General features: G+C 39.5%; 2 protein-coding genes across 2 annotated transcripts in view; both read left to right on the top strand.

Annotated features, from left to right (window-relative positions):
- The window catches only part of LOC145777897 (protein N-terminal asparagine amidohydrolase-like), a 32194-nt gene extending 22172 nt beyond the window's left edge, over positions 1-10022 (top strand). Inside the window, exons 7-14 of the mRNA XM_082589256.1 lie at positions 3042-4146; positions 4239-4338; positions 4565-4702; positions 5317-5430; positions 6172-6319; positions 6837-7074; positions 7560-7655; positions 7793-10022. Coding sequence (XP_082445382.1) covers positions 4264-4338; positions 4565-4702; positions 5317-5430; positions 6172-6319; positions 6837-7074; positions 7560-7655; positions 7793-7955 — 972 coding nt within the window. The 5' untranslated portion in view covers positions 3042-4146; positions 4239-4263 and the 3' untranslated portion in view covers positions 7956-10022. The remainder of the gene's footprint in view (positions 1-3041; positions 4147-4238; positions 4339-4564; positions 4703-5316; positions 5431-6171; positions 6320-6836; positions 7075-7559; positions 7656-7792) is intronic.
- The window catches only part of LOC145777808 (uncharacterized), a 182799-nt gene that overhangs the window by 123356 nt on the left and 33005 nt on the right, over positions 1-26438 (top strand). The gene's annotated exons all lie outside the window — the stretch shown is intronic.

The following is a 26438-nucleotide window of genomic DNA, read 5'->3' as shown; positions in this document are numbered from 1 at the left end:
GCAGCAAAATCAGTCATTTTTACATTGATTCAACGTCTGCAGACGTTAAATCAATGTAAAAATGACAGATTTTTTTGTCTGGTGTGGGATTGTAGCATCGCTACTCGTTCTAGTGATTATTTATCGCGAAGCTGTTGCGGTTTGCATTTAAAAATGTTTTCCTGCTGCCGATCGCTAGTTCATCTATTATTTTATGTATCAATGCAGCATAAAAAGTTGGTCCCACGTAGAAATATGCGCGGGGGCCTGGCCCCCACGGGTTAGGCGCCTATGCTGTAGTGTGATTTTGTGCAAAATCTACATGTAAAAAATATGTCCGGTTGAGATATTAAATGTCCGCTGAAAGGGCCAGTCCGGTAGGACATGCTTGACCGCCGGAAAAAAGTACAAATTTCGAGGCCTGTACCATATTCGTGATAAGGCCAAAATAGCAAAAATCCGCTAGCTGGCGCATCAAGATGACGTCATAATGAAAAAATAACGTCATTTTTGAGATCAGTGACGAAAATCCATTCAGAATTTGACCCGAACCTAATTTTCCTGAAAAGTCGCCTAAAAGTGGGACACCCTAATACATATAACCTGTCTTTTTAATAATCATAAACCTAAATAGGCCTAGTGAATGCAGTATAGACCACTTTATGTATATACTTGTTAAACACACTGGGTTAAATCATTTGTTACTCTACGGGACAAATGACAATTTTTTATTAATTGACTTCATCATTATGATTCTTTATTATTAAATTCTAATGTAAAATCATTTTTGAAATCTGCTGGTGATGAACTTTGCTTTAGTAAACGTTTTTCCACAAAAAGATCAATTTTAGTAATTGTTTTAACTAAAACTGTGACGTTACACTACGGGACACCTGAAACAACCATCAATTTACCCATTTTTCTGCAATCAGCATTTCTTCCTCAATTAGCCTTTAACATTAAATTTTTTTTGCGGCAAATGTTTGTATGGCTTTATTTGTGTCATGGGCGATAATCTCAGAAGTTTGAAATAATTTAAACTGAATCTCTACAATGTTTAGTATGTTACACTACGGGGCGTTACACTACGGGACGTTACACTACGGGACGTTACACTACGGGACGTTACACTATGGGACACATTTTCCTTGCATTATTTAATTCAAAACAAACGAACGAATTCAAGAACAAAACGAAAAATTCACAGCAACTTATGTATCAAATAGCATTCTGTATTAGTCAGTGTGTATGCATTTATGCACTTGTAAAGGCATGTACCAAGTTCTGATATTTGCTTCCAGGTAAACTGTAAATAATCGTACCAGCACCTGCCATCAGCTCAGGCTCCACTGTTTTAGCCAAAATATCCTTTAGGTTTATCACTCAAATATCATCATCCTCTGGATATTGATAGCGATTAGGTCCACACGATGTTGGATACTTAACTCGTATCCTTCCTCCAGGTGTGTCAAAACCTTCCCTACACAGAAATTTTTGTTATAAATCACCGCAACCCATGAGTTTTCAATTTCGTCATCTTCGTCTCTTTCATTTTGAAAATCAGTAGTTTGATGATTTGTTGACGAGAGATATATAATTTAGAATTGGTTCTTGCTGTTCTAATGTTATTTGATGGGCTTTTCTAAATCCATCCAAGGTAGGTTCTGCATCAAATTTTCCCTTCCACTCCTCTTTCTTTATTGTTTCTGTAATTTCATCTTTAGTAGTTTTTATGATTTTGATTTTAGAATCTTCATTGACCTGGGCAGCAATCACAAAAGAATCTAGGTCATGTACGATAATTTGTCTGGATATGTCACGATCATAAACCGCCCATAAACTACCACCAAGTTCTTGTAACTTTCTTATTCTCGGTGATTGCGGAAGTGCTTTTCTCGTTCTTGAAATAGCCTTATTCCTTGCAGAATCTGTCTTATATGGCGAGGTTGGTGTTATTGGTATTGCCGTGTCTTCTGCATTATGCTCATTTGAATTTTTTGCTTTTCTCTGTTTTGCTTTCCTTATCCTTTCATACTCTCTCCTCTGTTCTCTCAGTTTATGCTGTTCATCCGTATCAAGTGTTGATTCCTTTATTTTTCTCTTGTTCCTGTATTTCTGGACTTCTAATTTCTAGTCTTTTTTAAACTTTTCTAGGTCTGCAGCCTTCTTTTCACGACATTTTTTTATCCTATCTGCCCCTGAAGTAGGCATTGTTGTCTAAAACATGGTTAATATGGTTAATTTACTGATTCTGATTCAATTAAAATCATTCTAAGTTGTTAACTGAAATTCATATCTAGAGTGTGAATGTAAATATTGCATTGGAGGTCATGTTACACTGCGGGACATAACAAATAGTTACACTACGGGACACAATTATTTCTCATTATTCAAGGCAGTAGTTTTTTTTTTTAAATCTGTTAATATTGTTACACAATGGTATAACTAGTATGCTTGTTAGACTGCAAATTTTTTTTATCTCTAACCGAGTTATATGTTGAAATATAAAGAAATTTGTGAAAAAAATCAACATTTTGTTACACTACGGGACATCAGAGTTAGGTTGATTTTGGGAATCATAATGTGATGCCATGTTATAGCACCAGTGCAAGTTAAAAGAAGAAGCTGCAAATACATTAGTTTGTGTCACTGTAGCCCAAAAACTATTTAAATTTACTCAAAAATTGACCGCTATATCACTTGGCGAAAACAAGGCATTTTGTGCAATATACTCAACAACATTTCCTCACTGGTAAATAAGGCTAAAAATTTGTGTTCAGAATGTAGAAATTTGAAAAATAAAGTACACAGTGTGAAACTGTAAAGCAACACCATTCCAAAAATGTATAAAAGGTACCCATTTGACAGCTTTCAAAAATTTACCAACTTTTCTCTCCCATATGATTTTGCCCCACTACGTTTAAAAGCCTGCCAAGCCTCAATGAAAAAATTGATTCAGTAATAAAACACTATTAGTGTTTTACTGTTTGGCTTCACCAGCCCCCAGTCGTTTTGTCTGTGTCAGATTGTGCTTGAGTTATAGCCAATTGTTAATTTTGCAGGCAGGAAGCAACTATATTGACAATGTGTACTGGAAACACCCCATTGATGATGTCACAACTAAATCACCTGAAGAAGAGAACTCATCCTTTCAATATTGGAAACCTGTGGAATATTCTTTAAACTCAATGGACTTTGAAGAGTTGTGTGGCTGAATAACTCTGCCTGTACATTGCGAAGTGTATTTTGCATTTCCGCCAATGCTTCAATGCTCGCCATGTTACCTGTTGTTATTTGCTCTTCAACAGGTTTAATTGTAATAATGTGTTTCCTTTCAAAATAGTACACCGGTAATGTGCATCTCCTCTTCTTGATAGGTGCAATACAATAAATAGTGTGGAGTGTTTGCAAGTGCTTTAATCATACTGATCTGTCACAGTGTCAGTATTCTTTATAAGTTGGTTTGCAGGATGGAGCAGAACTAATTCGCCTTATTCCAACATAAATTATACAACTTGACAGTAGCATCAAGGTCAATGTCCTGCCATTTAATAATTCAGTGTCTGATTTTTACACTGCCGCGTACATGGTTTGTTGTCATTGGCATCAAGACTAACCTTGTGCTGCAAATATTGTTGTTCTTGTGGATGAAATGAAGCAGCTGTGTGGTTACACAAAGTTAGTTACATGTTTTATCAACTTTATTCATGTGTATAATATCATGTTTGCTCAACTGCCTTTTACATTTTGACATGTTTTGTAGTGTATGTTGAAACTGATTGTGCATTATTTGTTGCCATGACGATTTGTCACACAAGTGAACCCCAGAAATCATGTTAACGTTTACATTGCGTTCAATGAATTAAAAAAATGTGAAAACGAAGACACGAAATTGCTGACTGTGTTTACAAAAAAGTTGGAGATTTAAGGGACCAGAAACCATAAAATGAATGATCAATTTTTTGTGGTTTTTAGGGGTCAGCCTCTTCTATCTGATGCTTCTCAGAAGCTGCTGTGTCTGATAGATTTTTGTTTTGAAACTCATGCTAAACTGCATTGTTTTAAATTTGCAGGGAGGTTAATAATTAGTTGAAATTTTATAACACTTTATTTGCACACCATGAACAGTTATGTACAATCTTTGAGCAGGTACAACCTAACTTTGTGGTGAGTTGTTTCTTCAATTAATAATAATAATTTTTCTGTCTCTAGTAATTCGTTGATCAGTTACACTTTTATAATGTTGTCTTTATTTGCAGAGCCTTCTGGAACTAATGATGTGATATGCCGCTTTTCATAAACGACCATGAAATCCAGCAAGACGATGGCTTGTTAAAGAGCCTGAGCAGTTTCTTACAGGTGGAATGAAAATGTGAATATACTCTTCTACTGCGCTCGCCTGCATTTTAACTTTGTGTTGTGGAATGCTGTGATAATATTACATCTAATAAATGCTTCATTTCCAGTCTGACAAATAACTTTTGAAGTAGACCCAGTACACAATGGCACGAAATGTCAAAGCCACAGCCGTCTCTCTTCACCCAAACACCAGCTAGGCGCAATGTTTGTTGATGTAAATATTCAGATTTTGCAGAAATATGAGAACTACTTCCATGAACAAAACGAAACTTTAAAGAAGCAAAAAGTTTGTCAGATATCTCCGGAACATTCATTCCTCTATGTCAGTCAGCGGGAACTTGCCAGTACGTTGATGAATGATTCTGTAAGTCTGTCATTGCCTTCATTCAGAGTCTAGCTGGAAGTCAGTATTAGTAAAACATCAAATTGTTTTACTATTTTGTGTGAAGTTTTGCAAAATGCCTATACTGCCTTGAGTTAATTATTTCGCAGCTGGAATCTGCCAGTATGAACATTCTTATCAAGTTTAATGCAAATTGCAAACCCACAGATAACGATTCCTGCTCTCGATTTATGCTGGTTTAAGTTGTTATGCTATGCTGCTATATAGCGTTTACTTCTGTTTTTCCATTTTTGTTCGAAGTAGCCTAATCTTCCGCATCATCGTGACATCATTTATGACACCGAGACAGGCCACTTTGGTACAGTCAACCTTTTTACCATTTTTTATTTATAAAAGTGGTCCCTTAGTTTTGTGCAATCTAATTCATGTCGATATATGAACTTAAATTACCTTTCTATTTTAATTTTTATTAAAGTCTGGGTAAAGTTTTTCAGGAGTTTTACTAAAAATCTTAATTTAAACGTTGGATTGAATGGCAGCCATCCCAAGGAACCATGTTGTTCATGTATCGTCTATTGTGTTGTCATACTATACCCAATAGTATTGTCATAGATAACTTATTGTCTGATCCTCAGATAGAAGGCATCGGTACCGATATGATGACGACCTGTCACGCTGTTGTACTGAGGTGTGGTCGGACCAAGGTGACTTCCCTGGGGCACTTTGATGGGGCTGCCACAGTGGATGGGGTACGTACTATGGTCAACACCGCGTCATCAAATCCAGCTGGGACATGGCCTCTCTAGACTTGCTTCATCAAGGCGTAACCGTTTGCTCACTGATGTTGGACGCTATGGTGCAGACATGTTGCGTTGGGGCTTGGCAGAGAGTGCTGCTTGTGAGTGTGGCGAAATGCAGACGGCAGCCCACATTATCAAGGATTGCCGGCTATATAGACCACCCCATGGTATGGAAGGTCTAATTTCCATCGATGACGACACCAGGCAGTGGCTAACCAACGGATGCCCTGACATATAGCGACAATACGAGAGAAGAAGAAGACCGCGTCATCGATGTCGCGTCACAAATCAGGTTGGTTGTTCTTCGTTGTTACTCGATTTCATGAACGATTTCATGAACATGAATATTTTAGTTCAATGTTTTAGTCATCCTTTCAAATTAAGAATTTGTATGGTTCATGTTTCTTGTAACTTATTTATCAGTTGTAACTTGGGTAGTACCGTCCAGGGCCGTTCAGAGGATAATTTGGGCCTGGTACCAATGAGATCTTCAAGCTCCATAAGAAACCTCTCAGGAAAAGGCACTGTATCAACACAATACAACGTGATTTTTAGGTTTTCGACCCCCTTGTAAAGGTAACGGGCCCTGGTCCAAAAGTACCTCGACTCCTCTGTCAACGCTACTGGTGTTGTCTGAATGCTACGTTACCCCGCCATGTACCGACCTTGTATTCAACCGTTGGCGTTTAGCAGCTGACTTCTAACGTTTTCTCCTCAGGAGTGGCGTCAGAGAACGTTGAATTTGATCTCCATATTGTTGGAGGATTTGATGACGACCGAGGCATTTCGCAAGAACTCTCACTAGACATTCTTAACGCGTTTGCTTCCGTTCGAGTTGGTAAGAATCAGTCTGGTCGTAGTTTGAGGTTTTGTGACCGAGGGTCTAACCCTATGTGGAAGATGTACCCGGGCTGCACGGGAAAGAGTGCTAGGGACTTTGATGTCGCCATCCGGCACCACCAGACCTTCTCCTCCATTCGGTGAATGTGTTAGTTCCATATCTCAGAAACACCTGAGGATAGTTCGATAGTTGATATTTTCGTTTCGGTTGATTTTCCATCTCGGTGACGTACGAGTGACGTCACCATCGGGTTGCCATGAATCGTTCAGTGGATCGTCATCCCCTGCATGAATTGTCGGTGGAGTCAATTCATCGCGTTGGTCGCTTAGAAGGTTGCTGAGAGTGATGCCTCTCTTGGTGTACTTAAAGATTAAGTCAATCGATTTGCTCTGACGATGTTAAATACAGAATTAAACGAAATAATGGGTTACGGAAGGTCACTATCGGTCATCGGAAGGTCACTATCGGTCATTATCTGCCACTCCGCACGTTAACCTCATATTCTTGATGTTAGATTTGTGCGAAAATTTGCTCATCACTTTGATGACGTTTTGTTGCACCACGCTGAATCAGAAGACGATCCGCCAAGATGGTAGGTCCATCAAGAGTCCGGTGATCTTTGGTCTTGGCGTTGCCTTGGCAACCGGAGAGTTATTTCCAGCTGTCTTTGAAGATCCCGCTAATGAACCAGCCTCGTCACTACGTGGCGCCAAGTCACTTCACGGTCCATCGGTCATGCAGGATATTTATAAGTGAGTCTACAGTTTAAAAAGTCTTTTTGTGATCCAATATTATCACGTTAGCATAAAGATACAAGCATCATCTTTCAAATTACTGAGGCAAAGTCATGATCTTTTGCATTAATTTGCAGTTTACAGTCACCAGAAGAACGCAAGAAGTTGTTTTATAAACTTTAATATCATTGTAAAGATGATTATCGCCAGATTGGTGTAAATTGAAAGAGAATTGACACTTTGTGCTTCTATGTAACATTGTGACGTCACGTTATGTTGTTTTGTAAAGTTTGACCGAGCAACCAGCACATCAAGAGCTGTTCAGGCGTAATTTTGTTTTGTTTACAATTTCTAGTTGTATGATTTCCTTGTTGTTCCAGTAAATTCTGATCATTACAACAACTATTCGACTGTCTCGTCCATGCTATACGTTTATACCCTATCATTCGCTGTACTCTGATATGCCGTTATTGATTATCATCAACCTCTTCCATTGCTCCCAGCTGGAGAACAAACAACATTGTGATAAAACCTTTCACTTACGATGCCTTCCCTTCCATATCCGCCTGGTTGGATCAGCATGACAGCATTATTCGAAAGTGAGTGTTGTGGTAGCAATAGACAATTGATGTTAACTTGACTGAACTATTGATAATAACAATGAGCTTTGTGCCAGGATTGTTGACATTGTGAGGCTCCAATCCCTGCAATTTTCGCACTGGCACTTTCATCCCAGGTACTTGTCCACTTCGCCAGATGTGGAACCGGAGAACTTCGAATCGCACATCCGGGATTCCTTGGCGTTCATCTTCAGTCATCCCGACCCGATGCAGTCCGTGTTCAAAGAAGGAGCCATCCGCTTCAGGAAGACAGGAGTCGAGTGGGTCCAGGTTTCTTAGGAGATACCAGATGCAAGACGTGGAATTTGCTCCAGTTATTCACAACCCGCTTAACTTCCCTTGAAAGTTTCCTCTTAATGCAAATACAACGTTAATAATAATCAGCGATGTCAAAACACTATATTGTCAGTTACGTCATAAACGAGATTGTTAAACGTTTGTTTTCTGTCGAACCACGCCGTGAATTGTTTGTCGAATACTTTCAATTGCACAGCTCGCCTCAAGAAGGTAATGATCACGATAATGTTCATTATTTAAATGTACTTGGTGCCGCAGCGTACACACTTGCAAAATTGACACTGCCCTCAACACCACCATGAGAATAATCACTGGTTGCCTGCTTCCAACTCCCACTGACTTTTTGTCTGTACTATCAGGCATCGCCCCAGGTAGACTTCGTGGGGAAAATCACGTACGCAGTCTGGTTCTACAAGCTATGTCAAGGGATGACCACCTCCTCAACCAGATTGTCCTAAACTCACCGTCCCAAAATCCCCAGCGCTTGAAACCTCGACGCCCCTTTTCCCGACATGCTGTAGATATCTGTAAGTCCAACTTCCACATTACCGAAGTTTGGAACAGTGAATGGAGAGAAGTTGGGAGACCAACCCAATTCACAGTCCTTCCCAATACCAACACTCCACCTGGATCAGAACTACCTCGGAAGGAATGGGTGAAGCTCAATCGCCTGCTGACTGGGGTGGGCCGTTTCAACAGCAACATGTTCCAATAGGGCCTCGCCGATTCACCATCTTGTGCGTGTGGCTCAGACTGCACACCACATTATCTACCATTGTCCTGTATATCGACCCCAGGACAGATATGTGGACTTCACAACGCTCGATGAACACACAATCCATTGGCTGCTGCGCCTGCATGTAACAACGTGATCTGTGGCGGCCTCAAACGCAAGAAGAAGATTGTAGTTTTATTTTATTTATGATCACGATAATGTTCATTATTTAAAGGTAAATTGAGTTTCCCCTCTCTGCTTTATTTCGTCTTCCCCTGAAACAATTTTCTTTGCAAAGTATTTCGCTTCGACCCAATTGTCTTTTGAAAAGCAAATTCAATTTTTTCACATTGATCCAATCTTTGAATATGTTGAATCAATGTAAAAATGACAGTTTTTGTTCGCTGTGGATTTACCAAATACAATTGTGATTTAATTAAATTCAATTAATTTTACTTTGCCTGTTAATTGCCAGATTCACCCAGACAACTGAGCAGAAATTCATTTTGTTTATTCAACGTACACAGACGTTGATACAAAAGCTTTTCTGGCTGGCATTTTTTTTTTTTGTTCGGTCATGAATTAGTAAAGGGGAGAAAAATCGACATTTTTTATCCATTGTGTAGTCTCAGACGTTGAATGAAGGTAATAAAGAGTGTGGGCTAGTTGCAAATGCTTCAATCTCTGCATCATTATAGCTTTGAAAGCATTTGTTTCTATCTATTCCTTGTTTGAAACACAGAATTTTAAATAGAATGTGTCACGCAGTGTATAGCCGTGACAGGTTGTCTGATAGGCCCTCTACCGGCCATCTACAATTACGGCTAAGTGACAAATCTATCAGTGTCTTGGGTTTTTAACGCAACCATTAAAGGGGTACTAAAGGAAAAACCTGACTTGGCGATTTTCCACGTTCTTTGTGTTTAACATGCTACCATAAAACGATTTTACCAAAGTTAGAAAAATCGGCTCAACTCCCCTGGGTCTCCCTTATATTTATAAAGACATGATTGGGGCAAATTTCGCACCTCCAAAATGTTTTATTCTCTTGTTACGGCTATGTTTAAAAGTATGTACGGTTGTTTCGTTCACCCGCTTGGAACTAATGTTAGCAATCCGCCATCGAAAGACAACTTAGCCATCAAAGATGCAATCAAAGAACAGTTGATTGGTTTAGTGAATGATAGGGGTGCGAAACGTATTTTCAGTGAGATGTGCTGCAGTGACGTGTGGGTTGAAATGGCGCAGTCCTAACCTAATATCGCAAGTATGCCACTAACACTGCTGAATCAATTTCTAACAACTTATAAATGTGAAACAGCATTTTCAACACTACTCGCTATCAAAATAAAAGCTTGCACCATGTTGGATGTGATGCTTGGTATGAAAGTGTCGTCGTGCATAATGGAGCCTGACATCGAACGACTGTAGCAGCTAAGCAGGTGCACCCAGGTTATTGAAGTGTGAATTTCTAATTGCATGTAACAAATTAACCGTGTTCGTGCGAATTTGAGCCGGATATCTAAGATATCTTCGTTACGTTTGGTATGTTTAGAAAACAACCCACAATTTGTTTTGAGTTAGCTTCAAACAATGATAGAAATCACTCGGCATATTTCCTCATCCTGTGATGGAAATGTCTCACTGCGCTCGATTGAAAAAATCTTTTATTAAACAAATGTCTTTGTCTATACAATTTTCAAAATGACGAAACAATGCACTTTCTTAAAATTGGCACATGGCAGCACATACCATCTTCGATTTTAAATCTCGAGATTAGTCTTCATTGTGATTGTAGAATCCGACCAAAACAATGAGGAACAATTGAAACCTCGAATGTAAAATCGTGACACATTCGAGGCCAATTGGGTAACAATGAGATTTGTCGATTTATTGCAATTGGTTCAGGCAATGCCCCTTCTTTTCAGTGACTGCGCTTAAAATGTTTTGCGATGGTTTTTTAAACTGCAAGCGCTCAAGAGGTGGGCCATAAAAACATCAAGTTTGAACCACAAAGTCTTTCAATGAAGGGAAATAAAATTCACAGATTTAGTGAAAAACACAATTCTTGATATTCTCTGGTGAAGAATATTTACAGGCAATGCAGTAATTTACTTTAGAGCCGGCCTTCCATTAGCTTTCTTTAAAGATTATTCATAGCGCTTAACTTTTGCTAAAGGTTTTGAATTCAGATTGAAAACATATTACGTTGATTTTACAATCGTTTATGAAGTTTTGTAATGAAGTTAAGTTTTGTTATGAAGTTAATCGTTTATGAAGGTGAAGTTTTCGAGTGGTGTGCTCTGTGAATTATTCCAACCACTAGGTGCTGTTGTGTGGAGAACTGTTTTTGTTAATCCTGACATGCGTTGTTAAAGCGCGCACACCGAGAATCGAACCAGCGCTGCTTGATCTTGACATTTCTTCGTTAGTAGTCGGGGCTTACCCAACAAAGCTATCTGGGTGGACTCCACACCAGAAAACACATCAGACAACTGAGTATCTGAGTTTATGAACAGTAGTTGCGGACAGGAAGAGAAACTTTTGTGTCAACTTTTCGGATTGTCTTTCAGCAAAGCGCCTTGCTAGATCACAGGTGCCTGATTTCGCTAGGTGTCGCATCTTCGTTCCTGCAAGCATCGTACAGGAGTTCACACAACTCACCCTCACAGCCACAAAAGCATGTTGCTTGGTTTCAAGAATTTTCGGTCTGTATTCTGTTGTAAAAACTAAATATAGCGTAAAATTGAGTTGAACTTGAAACGATTGGCGTAAACCAAAATATTTTCAGTGTTCGCACGCGATAATTGTGACATCACAGAGTTGCTATTGTTGTAATTCTATCCCGAGTTGTTTGTTCAAAAATATCTTCCTTTCAATAATTACTTGGAGTAGAAAGTTGCACATTGCTCGAAGCTGCAAAATTTGCCAAGTCTTACCAATATATAGAGTAAGGTTTGAATCTCCCTCAATAAAGCTGAACAATTTATTGTCAAACTCAACAATACCAGCTTATTAGCAAACAATACTGTGGCAATGTAAAGCCAAAAACGAAGATGAGTTGTAAATTATACAGATCGAATGCAATTTATTATTTACGAGTTTTATCAACCGGATTCCTTTGTGAACCCATAACCTGGTAAAGCTTTACTTTATGAATTGTGAATCATTAAAATTCCCAACATGTCATATTCGTGGCCATTTGGGTAACAAGCTGGTTTGTTAATTTATTGCAATTGGTAAAGGCAATTATGGCCCTTCTTTTCGGTGACTACGCTTAAAATGTTTTGCGATGGTTTGGTCCATGAGCTGTTTTTCTTCAGTGCTGATGCTTTAAATTCTTTAAAGATTATTCATAGCGCTTAAGTTGTGTGGTTTTGAATTAAGATTGAAAACATTTTACGTTGATTCTACAATCGTTTATGAACGAATTTCATCTTTGAGCACGTCTTGTGGGTCAATCTCTCCAGGATATCTCTTCCGCGATTTGTTTTGAGATAGCTTCAAACAATGATGGAAATCACGCTGCATATTTCCTCATCCTGGGATAGAAATGTCACGTGCCTCACTGCGCTCGATTGCAATTCATCCAACTTGAGTCATAACTTGCACAATCATGCATGTATAGCAAGTCTGCTGCAATAACAAACCATTACTTTACGTTGGAACGACTTTAATGCACATCTTGCAATTTTCCATTTCTCAATTTATGTCACTTGGTTATAAATGTTGGCATAGAAACCTTTTCCTTTGGACATGATTTGTTGGAACCACTTTTACTAAGCCAGCAATCAACTGAATGCACCTTGGAATGGTGAAAGTTTGATACAAAACTCATAGATAGGTTGTGAATGCATCAGATAGTTTGTATTGAAATAATCTTTTATTGAACAAGCGTCTATTTAATTTTCAAAATGACGAAACAATGCACTTTCAGTTGGAACATGGCAGCACATACCTTCTTGAATTTTAAATCTCGAAATTAGTCTTGATTGTGATTCTAGAATCCGACCTAAACAATGAGGAACAATTGAAACCTCGAATGTAAAATCGTGACACATTCGAGGCCAACTGGGTAACAATGAGATTTGTCGATTTATTACAATTGGTTCAGGCAATGCCCCTTCTTTTCAGTGACTGGGCCTGAAATGTTTTACGATGATTTTTTAAACTGTAAGCGCTCAAGAGGTGGGACATGGAAACATTAAATTTAAAACACAAAGTCTTTGAATGTAGAGAAAATAAAATTTTCACTTTCACAGATTTAGTGAAAAACACGATTCTTGATATTGTCTAGTGAAGAATATTTAGTATACAGGCAATGTAGTAATTTACTTTAGAGCGGGCCGTTCATGAGCTGTTTTGTATCAGTGCTTATGCTTTAATTTCTTTAAAGATTATTCATAGCGCTTAAGTTGTACCAAAGGTTTTGAATTCAGTTTGAAAACATTTTACTTTGATTCTACAATCGTTTATGAACGAATTTCGTCTTTGAGCACGTCTTGCGAGTCAATCTTTTTCAGGATATCTCTTTCCGTTTGGTGTGTTTAGAAAACTACCCACGATTTGTTTTGAGTTAGCTTTAAACAATGATGGAAATTACGCTGCATGTTTCCTCGTCCTGTGATAGAAATGTCTCACTGCGCTCCATTGCAATTTATACAACTTGAGTCATCTCTTGCACAATCATTTATTGTAGCAAGTCTGCTGCGATGACAAGTCATTGCTTTACTTTGGAACGACTTTAATGCACTTCTTGCAATTTTCCATTTCTCAATTTATCTCACTTGGTAATAAACGTTGGCATAGAAACCTTTTCCTTTTGGGCATGATTTGTAGAAACCACTTTTCACTAAACAAGATAACGATAACTGCAAACACATTTACAGAATGAGCAATTCCTTTACAAGTTGAAATAACAGTCCTAGAAAAGCAGATTCTATTGCAAATGTGACATTTTGATATGAGTGAAATGAACCGATGAAGATTGTAGGCTACATTCTTCCCTGTCGACTGCAACCTTTAATCATTTTGTACTTTAGCTTGATTGATTGTGGAGATCGTTATCCTCGGACTGAAACAGCTTCTTTAAAAGCTTTGTCCTGTCATGCTTCCCATACTAGTAGATATTTTAAACTACTGATGCAGCACCCACCAAGATTGACATGGTGAAGTTTTCGATTGGTGTGTCTGTGAATTTTTCCAGCCACTTAGTGCTGTTGTGTGGAGAACTGGCCTGATATGCGTTGTTAAAGGGCACTCACCAAGAGTCAAACCAGCGTTGCTTGATCTTGAAATGTCTTCGTTAGTAGTCAGGACTCAGGGCTAACCCAACTGAGCTATCTGGGTGCTCCACACCAGAAAACACATCAGACAACTGAGTATCTGAGTTTATGAACATTGGTTGCCGACGGGAAGAGAAACTTTTGTGTCAACTTTTCGAACTGTCTTTTAGCAAAGCATCGTATCTTACCAAGACACAGGTGCCTGATTTCGCTAGGTGTCGCATCCTCATTCTTGCAAGCATCGTACAGGAGTTCACATTTTTTGAGCTACCGCAAATCAACTATTTTTGAGCTACTGCAAATCTTTTCATAGTTTCAAAGTAATTTGGCAGGGAGTTCCACTCTGTAAGAATTATATTCAGTTCAGTTCAGTTTGTTTTTATTTCTGACCATCACAACAAAAAAACAATATATGACAGACATAGCAGAGGTCTAGAAAAAGGTAGAAGCGACAAAACGCGGACGTTATAACGTGCATGATACAAAAGCAGGACAATCAGTTTAAAGTATGGCACGGTCGCAACACCTTAATAATTTTTTACAGATTTAGAAAAAAAAGAGAAAAAAGGCTAATAATTTATTTATTATTTTTTGTTAACAATTTATAAGCATAGACATAGGCTATACAACCAAGCAACCACACGGCATTTAACATAATCCATTAAAATTGAACAAAACCTATAAGCTACAAACGTTTTCGGCTATACACACGTTAGCCCTTATCAAGTAACAAAAAATAAAAAATAACTGCTTATCATATCTACAATGAATATGAATAACTGATCTAAACACTGAATTGAAAAACGAAATGCAAAATGAAACAGCAGAGCATAGGAGAAAGGCGCATCACATGGCGTTTAAATTACACGAGGCAAAGACGCATCATATGACGTATCAAGAAAAGACGTTGAGTAAATAAGAAGCACCTGAGGCAAACAGCTGTGTATTGAGGCGAGGATTGTATGATTTTATTAGCAAAGCCTCGTGGATTTTAGTGTCGAATTCGGTGAAACATTTACGCATAATTCTAAACGACTCCAAGGAAGGTTTGTTATTTGAACACGTTTGACAATCGAATATGTGATCTTTAATGGCACTTAGTTTGTTCAAATTATTTAAATCCAAGTGCTCCCTCACTCTCGTGGCCAAATGACATACCGATGTATAGCCTATGTACATTATACTGCATATTTGGTTGTATATGTCTGTGGTTGAAGAAAGTGACCTCTTTACCAAAATTGTATTTCTGAGCATGGTTTTCAACAGCAGGAAAGTCACAACCATCCATATCCGTTTTCATTTCAATTTTTTGTAGGAGATGATTTACATAAGTCTACAAATTTTGTTTCCAAACTGCACTTACTTGAAAGTCTATCATTTCCATTTCCAAGTTGTAAAGACGAAGCCATTCGAAGTTTGATAATTCAAGATTTTCAAATTGAATTGCATGCAGGAAAAGAATGAACTGCAATGTAGTATCTAGCTTTCGGAACTGTGTATATAAACCTTTCTGACATTACATTTTGGCCTCTTTTTCGTCAGTAAAACATACTTGTTGAGTGCAGTTTGCTTTTGTTCATAAGTTAAATTGGTGCTGGTAAAGTGCTTCAACAACTGAGAAAAATATTTCAGCTGACCTTGTTCAAGGTCTACAGAAAAAATAGCGGGTTTCTTCTCAAATGCTTTAATGTACCCAAACATGGATAATATAATATTTCCACAGCCTTGCAATTAGTATTTAACTTATTGTAATGCAGCGTTTCTTAATCGGGGGTGCTAGCACCCCTTGGGGTGCTGGAATAGACTGTAAGGGGTGCTAAATGTATGCAGTATAATATCAAAAAATGCCATTTTACTTTTCTCCATTTTTTCGACTTTCTGCCAGTATCGGCAGTTGTCATATCAATGATTGCTGTTTCGAAGTAGCCTACATGATTTGCTGTTATTGTAGTCATCTCCCAGTCATGTACGCAAATTGATCCTGAGTAGATTGTGCGAACTTATCTGGTGGGTGCTTTGTTGTAATATTGTTGCTCACCTCTCGCTTCTAGCAACCACCATGGCAAAATACGTTCCCACAAATCACTCGTATCCAGAGTGGATACAGCAGCCCTTCTTGGCAGACATGAGTGATGATAATAGACTAAAGAAGGAGCTGATTGACATGCAGGTGAATCAGAGTTGGACAAAATTTCGTCATTCCACTTGCTGATTTCTGGTGTGGTCAGTTGACAGCATATCCTGCATTGGCACGGGCAGCATTGGAATTGATCGTTCCATTTCCGACTACCTACCTGTGTGAAAAGGCGTTCTCCACCATGCTCCAAATCAAAACGATTGGCCGGAACCGCCTTTAACGTGGGTTGCTCCACGATATGAGAGTGGCTTTGATCAACACAAAGCCTCGAATAGAGAAATTGGTCACACATAAGCAACAACAGAAATCACATTCATTCATGTGTGACTAGTTACCCAGCTGGGTAACTTAAGTTTGTCCATGTTCTTTCACTATTCTCGGGTTTTCCTATTTCTTTTATCACCAATGACGACAGTGGCTGATGACTTCCTGCCTTCCAATCTAGCCTGGAGAAGACCTGCTGATACGCCGATGATAAGGACAGTAGTTTTGAAGAATAAACAAAATGATCAATTTGTTCACCGCTTTCCTTTCAATAGTGCACGCCAAAGTTTAATGGCGGAGCCGAAATTTTGACATGCTTTTTGATCGCTGGCGGTATATTTTGTATTTTTCTGTCGCTTAACAAACTGTGCTGTTGTCTTAAGAGAGTTGATTCACATACATATGGTTATAATTGAATTTCTGTTGGTGAATGAAAGTCAAATACCAAATCCTGAATCAAGCAACTTAACACCAACGTTAAAACAACTACCGTATACAGTTTGTTAAACAACAAGAGACTTCAATACAAACTATATGGCCAGCGATCTGAAGGCATGTCAAAACTTCGGCCTCTATACTAAACTTTTGGTCCGCACTGTAATAGTCGAATGTTAACGATAGTTAGGGGGTGCTAGACTGTTCAACCCTGTTTACCTTGGTGCTGGAGTCAGCAAAGGTTAAGAAACGCTGTTGTAATGCATTGTGAAATCAGCGAAAAAATGTAAATCATTCAACCACGTACTTTCGCTTAACTCTGGATATTTTTGATCTTTTTAAGGTAAAAAAAGTTGTACTTCTTCCAACAATTCAAGGTACGGTACTAGATTAAAATAGGGTGGGGCCTTATTACAAATATTTAGTGAAACATTTATTCTTTGATGAAATATTTGTTTAAATTTCATTATTTAAAAAAAGACAAGTGGGTTACTGAAAATCTGTGATGGGACTTCGTGACCCGCGGGTCAGTGGTTCGCCATCCCTGATATAGAGTATGGTTTGAATTTCTCTCAATAAAACTGAACAATTTATTGTCAAACTCAACAATACCAGCTTATTAGCAAACAATAAGGTACTGTGACCATGACAATATTTTAATTTAATTACTTGTTTCTGTCTCAAGCACGTTTTAACGTTCGCGTTTTGTCGCTTCTACCTTTTCTAGATCTTTGCTATGTTGACGTGTCTATTGTTTTTAATGTGGTGGTCAGATATAAAAAAAAAAAACTCAACTCAATGCTGTCCCAATATAAAGCCATAAACAAACATTATAGAGTGAATGCAATTCATTTATTTACGAGTTTTATAAACCGGATTCCTTTAACAGTGAACCCATGACCTTTTAAAGCTTTACTTTATGAATTGTGAATCATTAAAATTTCCAACGTGTTTTTCATATTCGTGGCCAACTGGGTAACAAGCTTATTTGTCGATTTATCGCAATGGGTTCTGGCAAGTATCGCCCTTCTTTTCACTGACTGCGCCTAAAATGTTTTGCGATGGTTTTTCATACTGTGAGTGTAAGCGCTCAAGAAGTGGGCCATAAAAGCATTAAGTTTGAAACACAAAGTCTTCATGGCAAACCACATCGGTACATACATTCTGATTATGAATGTCACAAGCAGTAGCGTAGCCAGGAATTTTGAAAGGGGGGCGAGGGGGGTTTGACCACCCAGCGGCGGGGGATCTGGGGGGCCTCCCCCAGAAAATTTTGAAAAATTACTTTGAATTTGGTGCACTCTGAGAGCATTTTTCAACAAAACTGTGGGTACGAATATTCCTTTAAAATGGTGCTGTCCGGTAGCGTAACAAAAGGATAAGATCATGTTTTCTTCGGCATTTTTCGGAAATAAATCTAAGTCTCTGTGTTTTCTTGTTGCTAATTCCTGGCTGAGATGTTTGAATGTTTGGTATTGGCAAAAATCGCTCTTTTAATGCAATTTTGTTTAAAATTAGGCAATTTTTTTTAGACTGAAGGCATCATTCTCTATATCGTGACGTCACACGCGTGCCAAAGGGGGGTTGTAACCCCAAAACCCCCCCTTGGCTACGCCACTGGTCACAAGTGTCTTTACATTTTCAGATGGATCGTTAACACCGACGTAACAGCGCAGGATTCTGTTCGCAGTGGTTAGCCACCGTAGGTGATTGAGCAGACCAGGTTTCCGTGTTATTAAGTCTAAATCTATAGGGCATTCACCCTTGTCTATGGCATCACACAGATGTACAAATACATGTCTCAAGGGAAGTTCGTTGGCATGTAACATGCAGACGAACCAATGAAGCGGACGTCCAAATGACTCTTCCAGTCTCCTTATAATACCACCCATAACTCCCGCGTTTAATGCCGTTCCATCACATCCAACGGCTACTACTTCGCCATAATCAACATTCTTTTCAACGAGACTCCCTATGATAGCTGAAGTTATTGATTTGCTTGATCCATTTTTTGCTATTTGTTTTTGGGTATTGTGGCCGTGCTAACTACTGACATATAGCCTACTACATGATTTACCATTCAAGCACGTTTTAAACCTTCCAAGGTTTTGCCACCTTTTCCCGTTCGTTAACGTGCTGGTAGGTCTATATCGATTTTTGTAGTTAGTATCTTTTTCCTCCCGGACGCGTTAATGAGGAAAAATAAAATGATTGATTGATTGATTAGTTGCCAATACATGAGAGAAATATCAGGAATCTGACTTTGAAATGATGCTGACATGTTCTTCGATCATTGTTTTCGGCGATATTTTCCATCAATATCCATCACTTTTTTATTGTTTTGTCCTTTCAAAATACAATCCTGGTATATCGGTCATTCCTTTCTTTTGCAATCTTTCACATGTTTTTGTTCTCTCTCTGCGAATCTTAGTTCGGTCAATTATTCTGGATTGATGTTTTGGAGAGATAACTTCCACGTCTTTCAAAACGACTGAAGCGATTATAGCAGCAGATCTATCAGAGACACCTGTGTGATGGCATGCTTTTGCCACTGATGGTAGAGACTTAGTCATTTTATCGTCAATTGGAGGTGTTTCTGGGAACCTTTTCGTGTTTCTTGATGAACGTGGTTTGTAAATTGTGTCTGTATTATCATCACTAATATCCTTGCTATCGTCATAACTACTATCACTAAGAGCAGTGACGTGAACTTCTTCAGGGAAACTTTATGTTTTTGAGCTGAGCTCTATCTCGAAAGATTTTCTTCCGTAGCCACCTGGTTTCCACTTCTTCAATTACACCGATGGGATTTGTCTTGGTCCTCTCTGATCTTCCAGAAACAGTCGTTCTTCAATTGGCATTTAGTCAGATCTAGCACAGTCACAACTGTCAAAATTGGCACATCTACACTTCGAAATGTCTAACAGTTTATCAGCGTCTCAGTTTAATAGGATAACGTAACATGTATGTGACGTTACGATAGGGAGCGATCAGTCGATCATGCGAGACGCCTACAGTTTACTAATATGCGAACACAAAAAGGGGGAAATTTATTCACGTAATACACGCAATGTCGCAATTTAGAAGGAAATAGTACATTTTCAAGTGGCTGGTGGCAGATCAAGATGTCGTCAGATCACATTCTAATTTTGCACAATTGTTTGTAGTAGTAACTGGAAAGTTTTCCAACCCCAAACAAATAAAAAATTAAAAAGTGTTTCTACTACAAGAAAATGGACTAATCACGACAAGAAATGCCCAAGTTCGAATCGAAACGTGACTATTTCATCTAAAGCGAGGAAGTTTGATGCATATTATCATTTCCATTGCATTGCAATAAATCTCCATGCTAACGTCAAATCCAAATATTTTTGCGTTTTCGGTCGATAAGTAATGGCCTGGTTGCAGATCAAAAATTTGTTCCATCGAAATATACTTTTAACACAGTGTTCTATACACCCAATGGCAAGTTTTGGCACCCCAAGCTAAGCAAAATGGAAAAACCTTTTACACCCCCTAAATCGATCCACCCTAATGTAGAAGGAAATAGTAAATCTTCAAGTTGCTGGTGGCAGATCAAGATGTCGTCAGATTACATTCTAATTTTGCACAATTGTTTTTAGTAGTAACTGGAAAGTTTTTCAATCCCAAGAGCTAATAAAAAATTTTATAAAAAGTGTTTCCATTACACCCTAGACTACTTAATGTTTTACCTTCTTTAAAGATTATTCATAGCGCTGAAGTTGTGCCAAAAGGTTTTGAATTCAGATTGAAAACATCTTACTTTGATTCTAGAATCGTGTATGAACCAATTTCCGTCTTGGAGCACGTCTTCTGAGTCAACCTTTTCATGGTATCTCTTTCCGTTTGGTGTGTTTAGAAAACCACCCACGATTTGTTTTGAGTTAGCTGCAAACAATGATGTCACGCTGCATATTTCCTTATCCTGTGATGGAAATGTCTCACTGCGGTCGATTGCAAGTCATCCAACTTGAGTCATAAGTTGCACAATAATTGATTGTAGCAAGTCTGCTGCAATAACAAGCCATTACTTTACGTTGGAACGACTTTAATGCACTTCTTGCAATTTTTCATTTCTCAATTTATCTCACTTGGTAACAAACGTTGGCACAGAAACCTTTTTCTTTTTGTAGGGTGGGGAGGGAGGCAAAATATTTGATTCATCGAAGAGAACGACAAAGTATTTGATTAAACACATCGCCACCTGATGTGCAGTGGATCATTAATCTCGCTTGGTAATAAATGTTGGGACAGAAACCTTTTCCTTTTGGACATGATTTGTAGAAACCAATTTTCACTATTGCAAATAGAGATGTAAAAAAACGTTTTTTTTTTGTTTGTAAAATAACGAGCTCGTTTTTTTGTTTTTTATCGTTTTTTTTTTTTTATTCGTTTTTTTGTTTTTGTTTTTACATATTTTGTTATTAAATGTCACAATATGCAGCAATTAGGGTAAACTCATTGCAATAGCGTCTCTTTCAACAAACAAACAGTCTCATAACTCGTATAACTTATTTCAAATCAGACAATATGTCTGGTATATTTTTTCATTGCAATTTTGTAGATCTCAAGTCTCAACACACGAGCCATAAAGATTTCTCATCGTCTCAAATTGTAGTAACAGCGTCCACATCTTAAGTATTGTCTGTAATTTGGTCCAGCCAGTTGTTAAATGCAGTACCACACTCGTGTACAGTTTCGAAGCCACCTGGGATTTAGCAGTAGACGGTCGAGGCACATTATTTTTTGAAGCATTTTTTCAACAAACTGCATTCAACAGTATGCAGCTTTGCAAGCTGAAAGATTAATAGAAACTTCTCAAACACGTTGTGAATGCATCAGATATTGAATTGAAAAGTCTTTCCATTAAACAAATATGAATTCAACTTTCCACTTTGCTTCTGCTTTTCGAGTTTGCTTCTGAAACGAATTGAGTCACTCCTGGACAATTTTGAGTTGTTGAACACGAATATCACGTTAAAACTTGTTGTTTCGCTGGTTTTCGAGATATGGCACCATGCCAAACTGTGCATTAGCTGCAGTCTGTGGCTTGACTGTGGCTCTCAAGTGAATTTTTTCTCAAAATTCTGGTGACGTATATGATGAGCATGGTGAGCGATTTAGAGATGCCAGAAATAACGGAACCATTCCATGCTTAGTAACTTTTGCAAGTTAATAACTGTAGGAAATAATTCTCCATAGGGCGCGTTCACACTACAGTTATTTTCGCCGCAGCAAAGCGAACCTTTTGTTTGTTTTATTGTCGCCTGGTGTCACTCACTTATCAGAATGGTACCCCCAGACCAAGCACAGCGCCCTTGTCAGGGCGAACAGCTCCAGCTGTTGTAGGTCAAGGAGTGACCATTCTGCAACTAAATGTTGAAGGCATCACCAACGCTACACTAGACATCATCACACAGCTTGCCCACAACAACGATGCAGCAGTGATCCTCATCCAGGAAACCCATTGCTTGACCCCGGAGAAGCTTAAGATTCCCCACTTTGATCTTGCTGCCTGCACCCTCAGCAATAAGCATGGAATAGCAACGTTCGTTAAAAAAGACCTTAACTGGATACTAGAGGCAACTTCCACAGCAGACGGTGATCTTGAATGGATCGCAGTACGAATACAGGATACGATTGTTGTAAATGTCTACAAACCTCCTCCAAGTAGACTTCTTTCGACATCATTACCACCATTTCCTGCACCCTGCATATATGCAGGGGATTTTAATTGCCGTCACACTGATTGGGGTTATTGCAACAACAACGCTGATGGTGAAACTTTAAATGAATGGGCTTCCAAAAACGATCTTTCCCTTTTATATAATCCTCGGGAACCAGATAGTTTTCTATCCGGACGCTGGAACACAGGAACCAATCCTGACCTTGCTTTTGCAGGAGTACTCCAAGGCGAATCCATCCCAGATCGTAAAGTCATAGAAAAATTTCCCAAATCTCAGCACAGACCCTCTATAATCTTTCCTGCATCTATTGTGCAACCGCCACCAACCAACCCAGTCAGACGCTGGAACTTTAGGAAGGCTAGATGGAAGCAATTCTCTGAAATCACGAGTAAACTAGTTCATACCCTACCCCCACCCAATAATGCAGATGTCAATACCTCCTACTCAGCCTTCACAGATCTGCTTCGCCATGCAGCAAAACAGGCAATTCCCCGTGGCCAACGCAAGGAATACATACCATGCTGGGACGAAATGTGTCAAAGTATGTACGAAGACCTGAATGACTCCGAAACATCTGAAGACTTCCAAGAAAGGTCTGAAAGCCTGATGCAGCACCTCAACACCAAACGTCAGGAGCGATGGATTGAGACGGTCGAAGCTATAGACTTTACCCACTCCAGTCGTAAAGCATGGAACACGGTCAATCGCCTGACTGGAAGAAGTTCCAGAACTTGTTCGAAATGTCCTGTAACTCCTAATGCCATTGCATCGCAGGTTGTGGAAAATGGACGACACCAACAAATAGACCGCAAATTTCAACGCAGACTCTCAAGCCTCACATCAGAAATGTGGAAGGATGACACGCGTAACAACGAACTAACTGAAGACTTTTCGACCGAAGAAATGACTGAAGCCATAAAGTTACTGAAAGCAGGGAAGGCCCCAGGACCAGACCTGATTCACCCCGAATTCATACAAAACTTAGGAAAGGAAACGATTAATTGGCTACGAAATTTTTATTCTCATTGCATGCGAACCCTAAAGATTCCTAAACTCTGGCGGAAAGCATTGATTGTTGCAGTCCCAAAACCAAACAAACCGGTAACTGACCCAAAGAGCTATCGCCCCATTTCCCTATTGTGCGTGCCATTCAAACTACTGGAGCGCGTCTTACACCGACGAATGGAACCCGTTATTGACCCCAAACTCCCACACGAACAGGCGGGGTTTAGGAGAGGAAGATCAACAGTCGACCAAGTAACCTTGCTGACACAAAACATCGAAGATGGGTTTGAGGCCAACTTGAAGTCGGGAGCGGTCTTCCTCGACCTTACTGCGGCATATGATACTGTTTGGCACAGGGGTCTCACTTACAAACTGCTGCAGATAATCCCAGATAGACACATGGTTAAGTTTATCGTAGAACTCATCTCCAACCGCAGCTTCATTCTTAAAACCAGCGACGGAAAGAAAAGCCGACAGAGACGTCTAAGAAATGGAGTTCCGCAGGGATCCGTTCTCTCCCCAATGCTGTTCAACATCTACATTCATGACCTTCCAAATACTTCCTCTAATAAATACGCATACGCAGATGACCTGGCTATTCTTTATTCTCACCGCAAATGGGAAACAGTGCAGAACATCTTGACTAAGGATATGGACATTCTATCTTCCTATCTGCACCAATGGCGCCCCAAGTTGAGTGAAGCGAAGACGGTGACTTCTGTCTTCCACCTATGTAATAGAGACTCAAACAGGAAAATTAACATCCAAAGTAACGGCCGAACACTTCCTTTCGAAGCCACACCCACATACCTTGGAGTCCGACTTGATCGGTCCCTTACATACCGCAAACACCTAGAACACTTACGCGGAAAAGTGACAGCTCGTACTGCTCTCATGAAACGTCTTGCTGGTACAAGGTGGGGTGCTAGCCCCTCAGTGCTGAGAACAAGTGGTTTAGCCTTAGTCTACGCCCCTGCTGAATACTGTGCTGCTACTTGGTGCAGAAGTGCCCATACTGACCTTGTCGATGTACCAATCAACAACTGCCTGCGAACTGTCACAGGTTGCCTCCGCCCAACTCCAACTGACTGTTTGCCTGTCCTTGCAAACATTGAGCCAGCTGCACTACGGCGCCAACGTGCTGTTCTCTCCCTGAGCCGTAAAGCCCTAAACCCTGGCCATCCGTTACACACAACCACGCTGAGATATCCACCAAAGCAGCGGCTAAAATCAAGAAAACCATTTGTACGCGCTGCACAAGACCTTCTGGCAGTCTCTGGTGGAAGCCCTAGCAAACAGTGGTGCCACGCGGCGTGGTGTGAACAATGGTCAAGCAGCACGTCCCCACTTCGCCAAGTATTCAGATCCCCGTCCGAAAACCAGCTGGGACATGGCCTCTCTAGACTTGCCTCATCACGGCGTAACCGTTTGCTCACTGGTGTTGGACGCTATGGTGCAGACATGTTGCGTTGGGGTTTGGCAGAGAGTGCTGCTTGTGAGTGTGGCGAAGTGCAGACGGCAGCCCACATTATCAAGGATTGCCGGCTATATAGATCACCCCATGGTATGGAAGGCCTAGTTTCCATCGATGACGACACCAGGCAGTGGCTAACCAACGGATGCCCTGACATATAGCGACAACACGAGAGAAGAAGAGAAGCACATCCCTTGTAATCTAAGCCTGGTGTCGCTCACTTGCGGTTGCTTTGCTTCAGTTTCACAAAGTGAGCGTGTGACAAAGATCGATCTTGAGCGTTTTTTCTGCTCAACTGCGTGACGTCATGCGTGTTTTTGGCTCGAAAGTTGATTTTCTGAGTCTCGTTTTCGGGGTGTGCGTTTGAGCGACGCATTTCAGGACTGTTTACCATTCAGCGGCACCTAGTGGATGGAATATTTCTCCCCCAACAACTATCGGAAACTTCACTCTGTCAATCTCGGTACTCAGCCCTGTTTCAAAAGCCTCTACAGTCTACAAGTATGCGAAAAGGACATATTGAGGCCTTGTCAGCCTGAGGATAAAGATTCAAAAACCAAACATGTCATAGCGTAGGCTTCATATTGCTTTACGTCTTTCACAGATACTTGTACAAAGCAAAAGAAAAGAACTGGCGGTCGCAAACGCAAATTAAGCGATTGTACGACATCCATTGCTAGCTTTTGCATGAAGGAGTTAAAAGACATACAGAAGGAAGCAGGTAACCAAACTTTATGCTGTTTTGAAACTACAATAGCCTACCTTTCTTTGCCATAATAAACTTCAAAATGTTCTGTAGTTAATTTCTATTCAGTATGCCTACTCAACTTTAGCTCGACACCGGCTATGAACATGAAGTTTATTATTCTGCTTTGTCGGTCAGAAATACAAATATACGGAACTGGCATTGAAACCTCGATAACTTCACACAAGTTTCAAAGCACATGAAATAATTTAACACAATTTGTTATATCGTATCTGTTTTCATTTTTGCAGAACAAGAACATGATTCCACCGGCTCTTTCTTTGACTTTGTAGCTAAAGAGGCCAGACAAATGCCAAAACTAATCAGGATGAATTTCCAAAACGAAGTGATGGAGCTGGTTAAAACGTACACACAACAAGTGGAATCATTACATTGTAACTAGTAGCCTAATATATTAGTGTGCCATTTCTGAAGTTTCTACATTTTTCATTGAAATACATTGTGATGAAACAAACTTGAAAATGGTTATTTCATGCTACAATTCAGCTTAAGCTACGTGGTGAAGAAGACGACGAAAATATCTAAACTTTGAAGCTAGTATAACAAAAGCATTTCGTACAATTCGTCGCGCACGCGACAGCCTGTATGGTAAGTTAGTTTTTTTTTATCATGAGATAGGCCTGAACCAGGGTAGGGTCGCATCAAGTTTTGACTGAGGAGAAAAGCTTCATCTTTT

The sequence above is a fragment of the Aplidium turbinatum genome, chromosome 1 (assembly GCF_918807975.1).
Source record: "Aplidium turbinatum chromosome 1, kaAplTurb1.1, whole genome shotgun sequence".
Classification (NCBI taxonomy): domain Eukaryota; kingdom Metazoa; phylum Chordata; class Ascidiacea; order Aplousobranchia; family Polyclinidae; genus Aplidium; species Aplidium turbinatum.
This window is presented reverse-complemented; position numbering and strand designations above follow the sequence as displayed.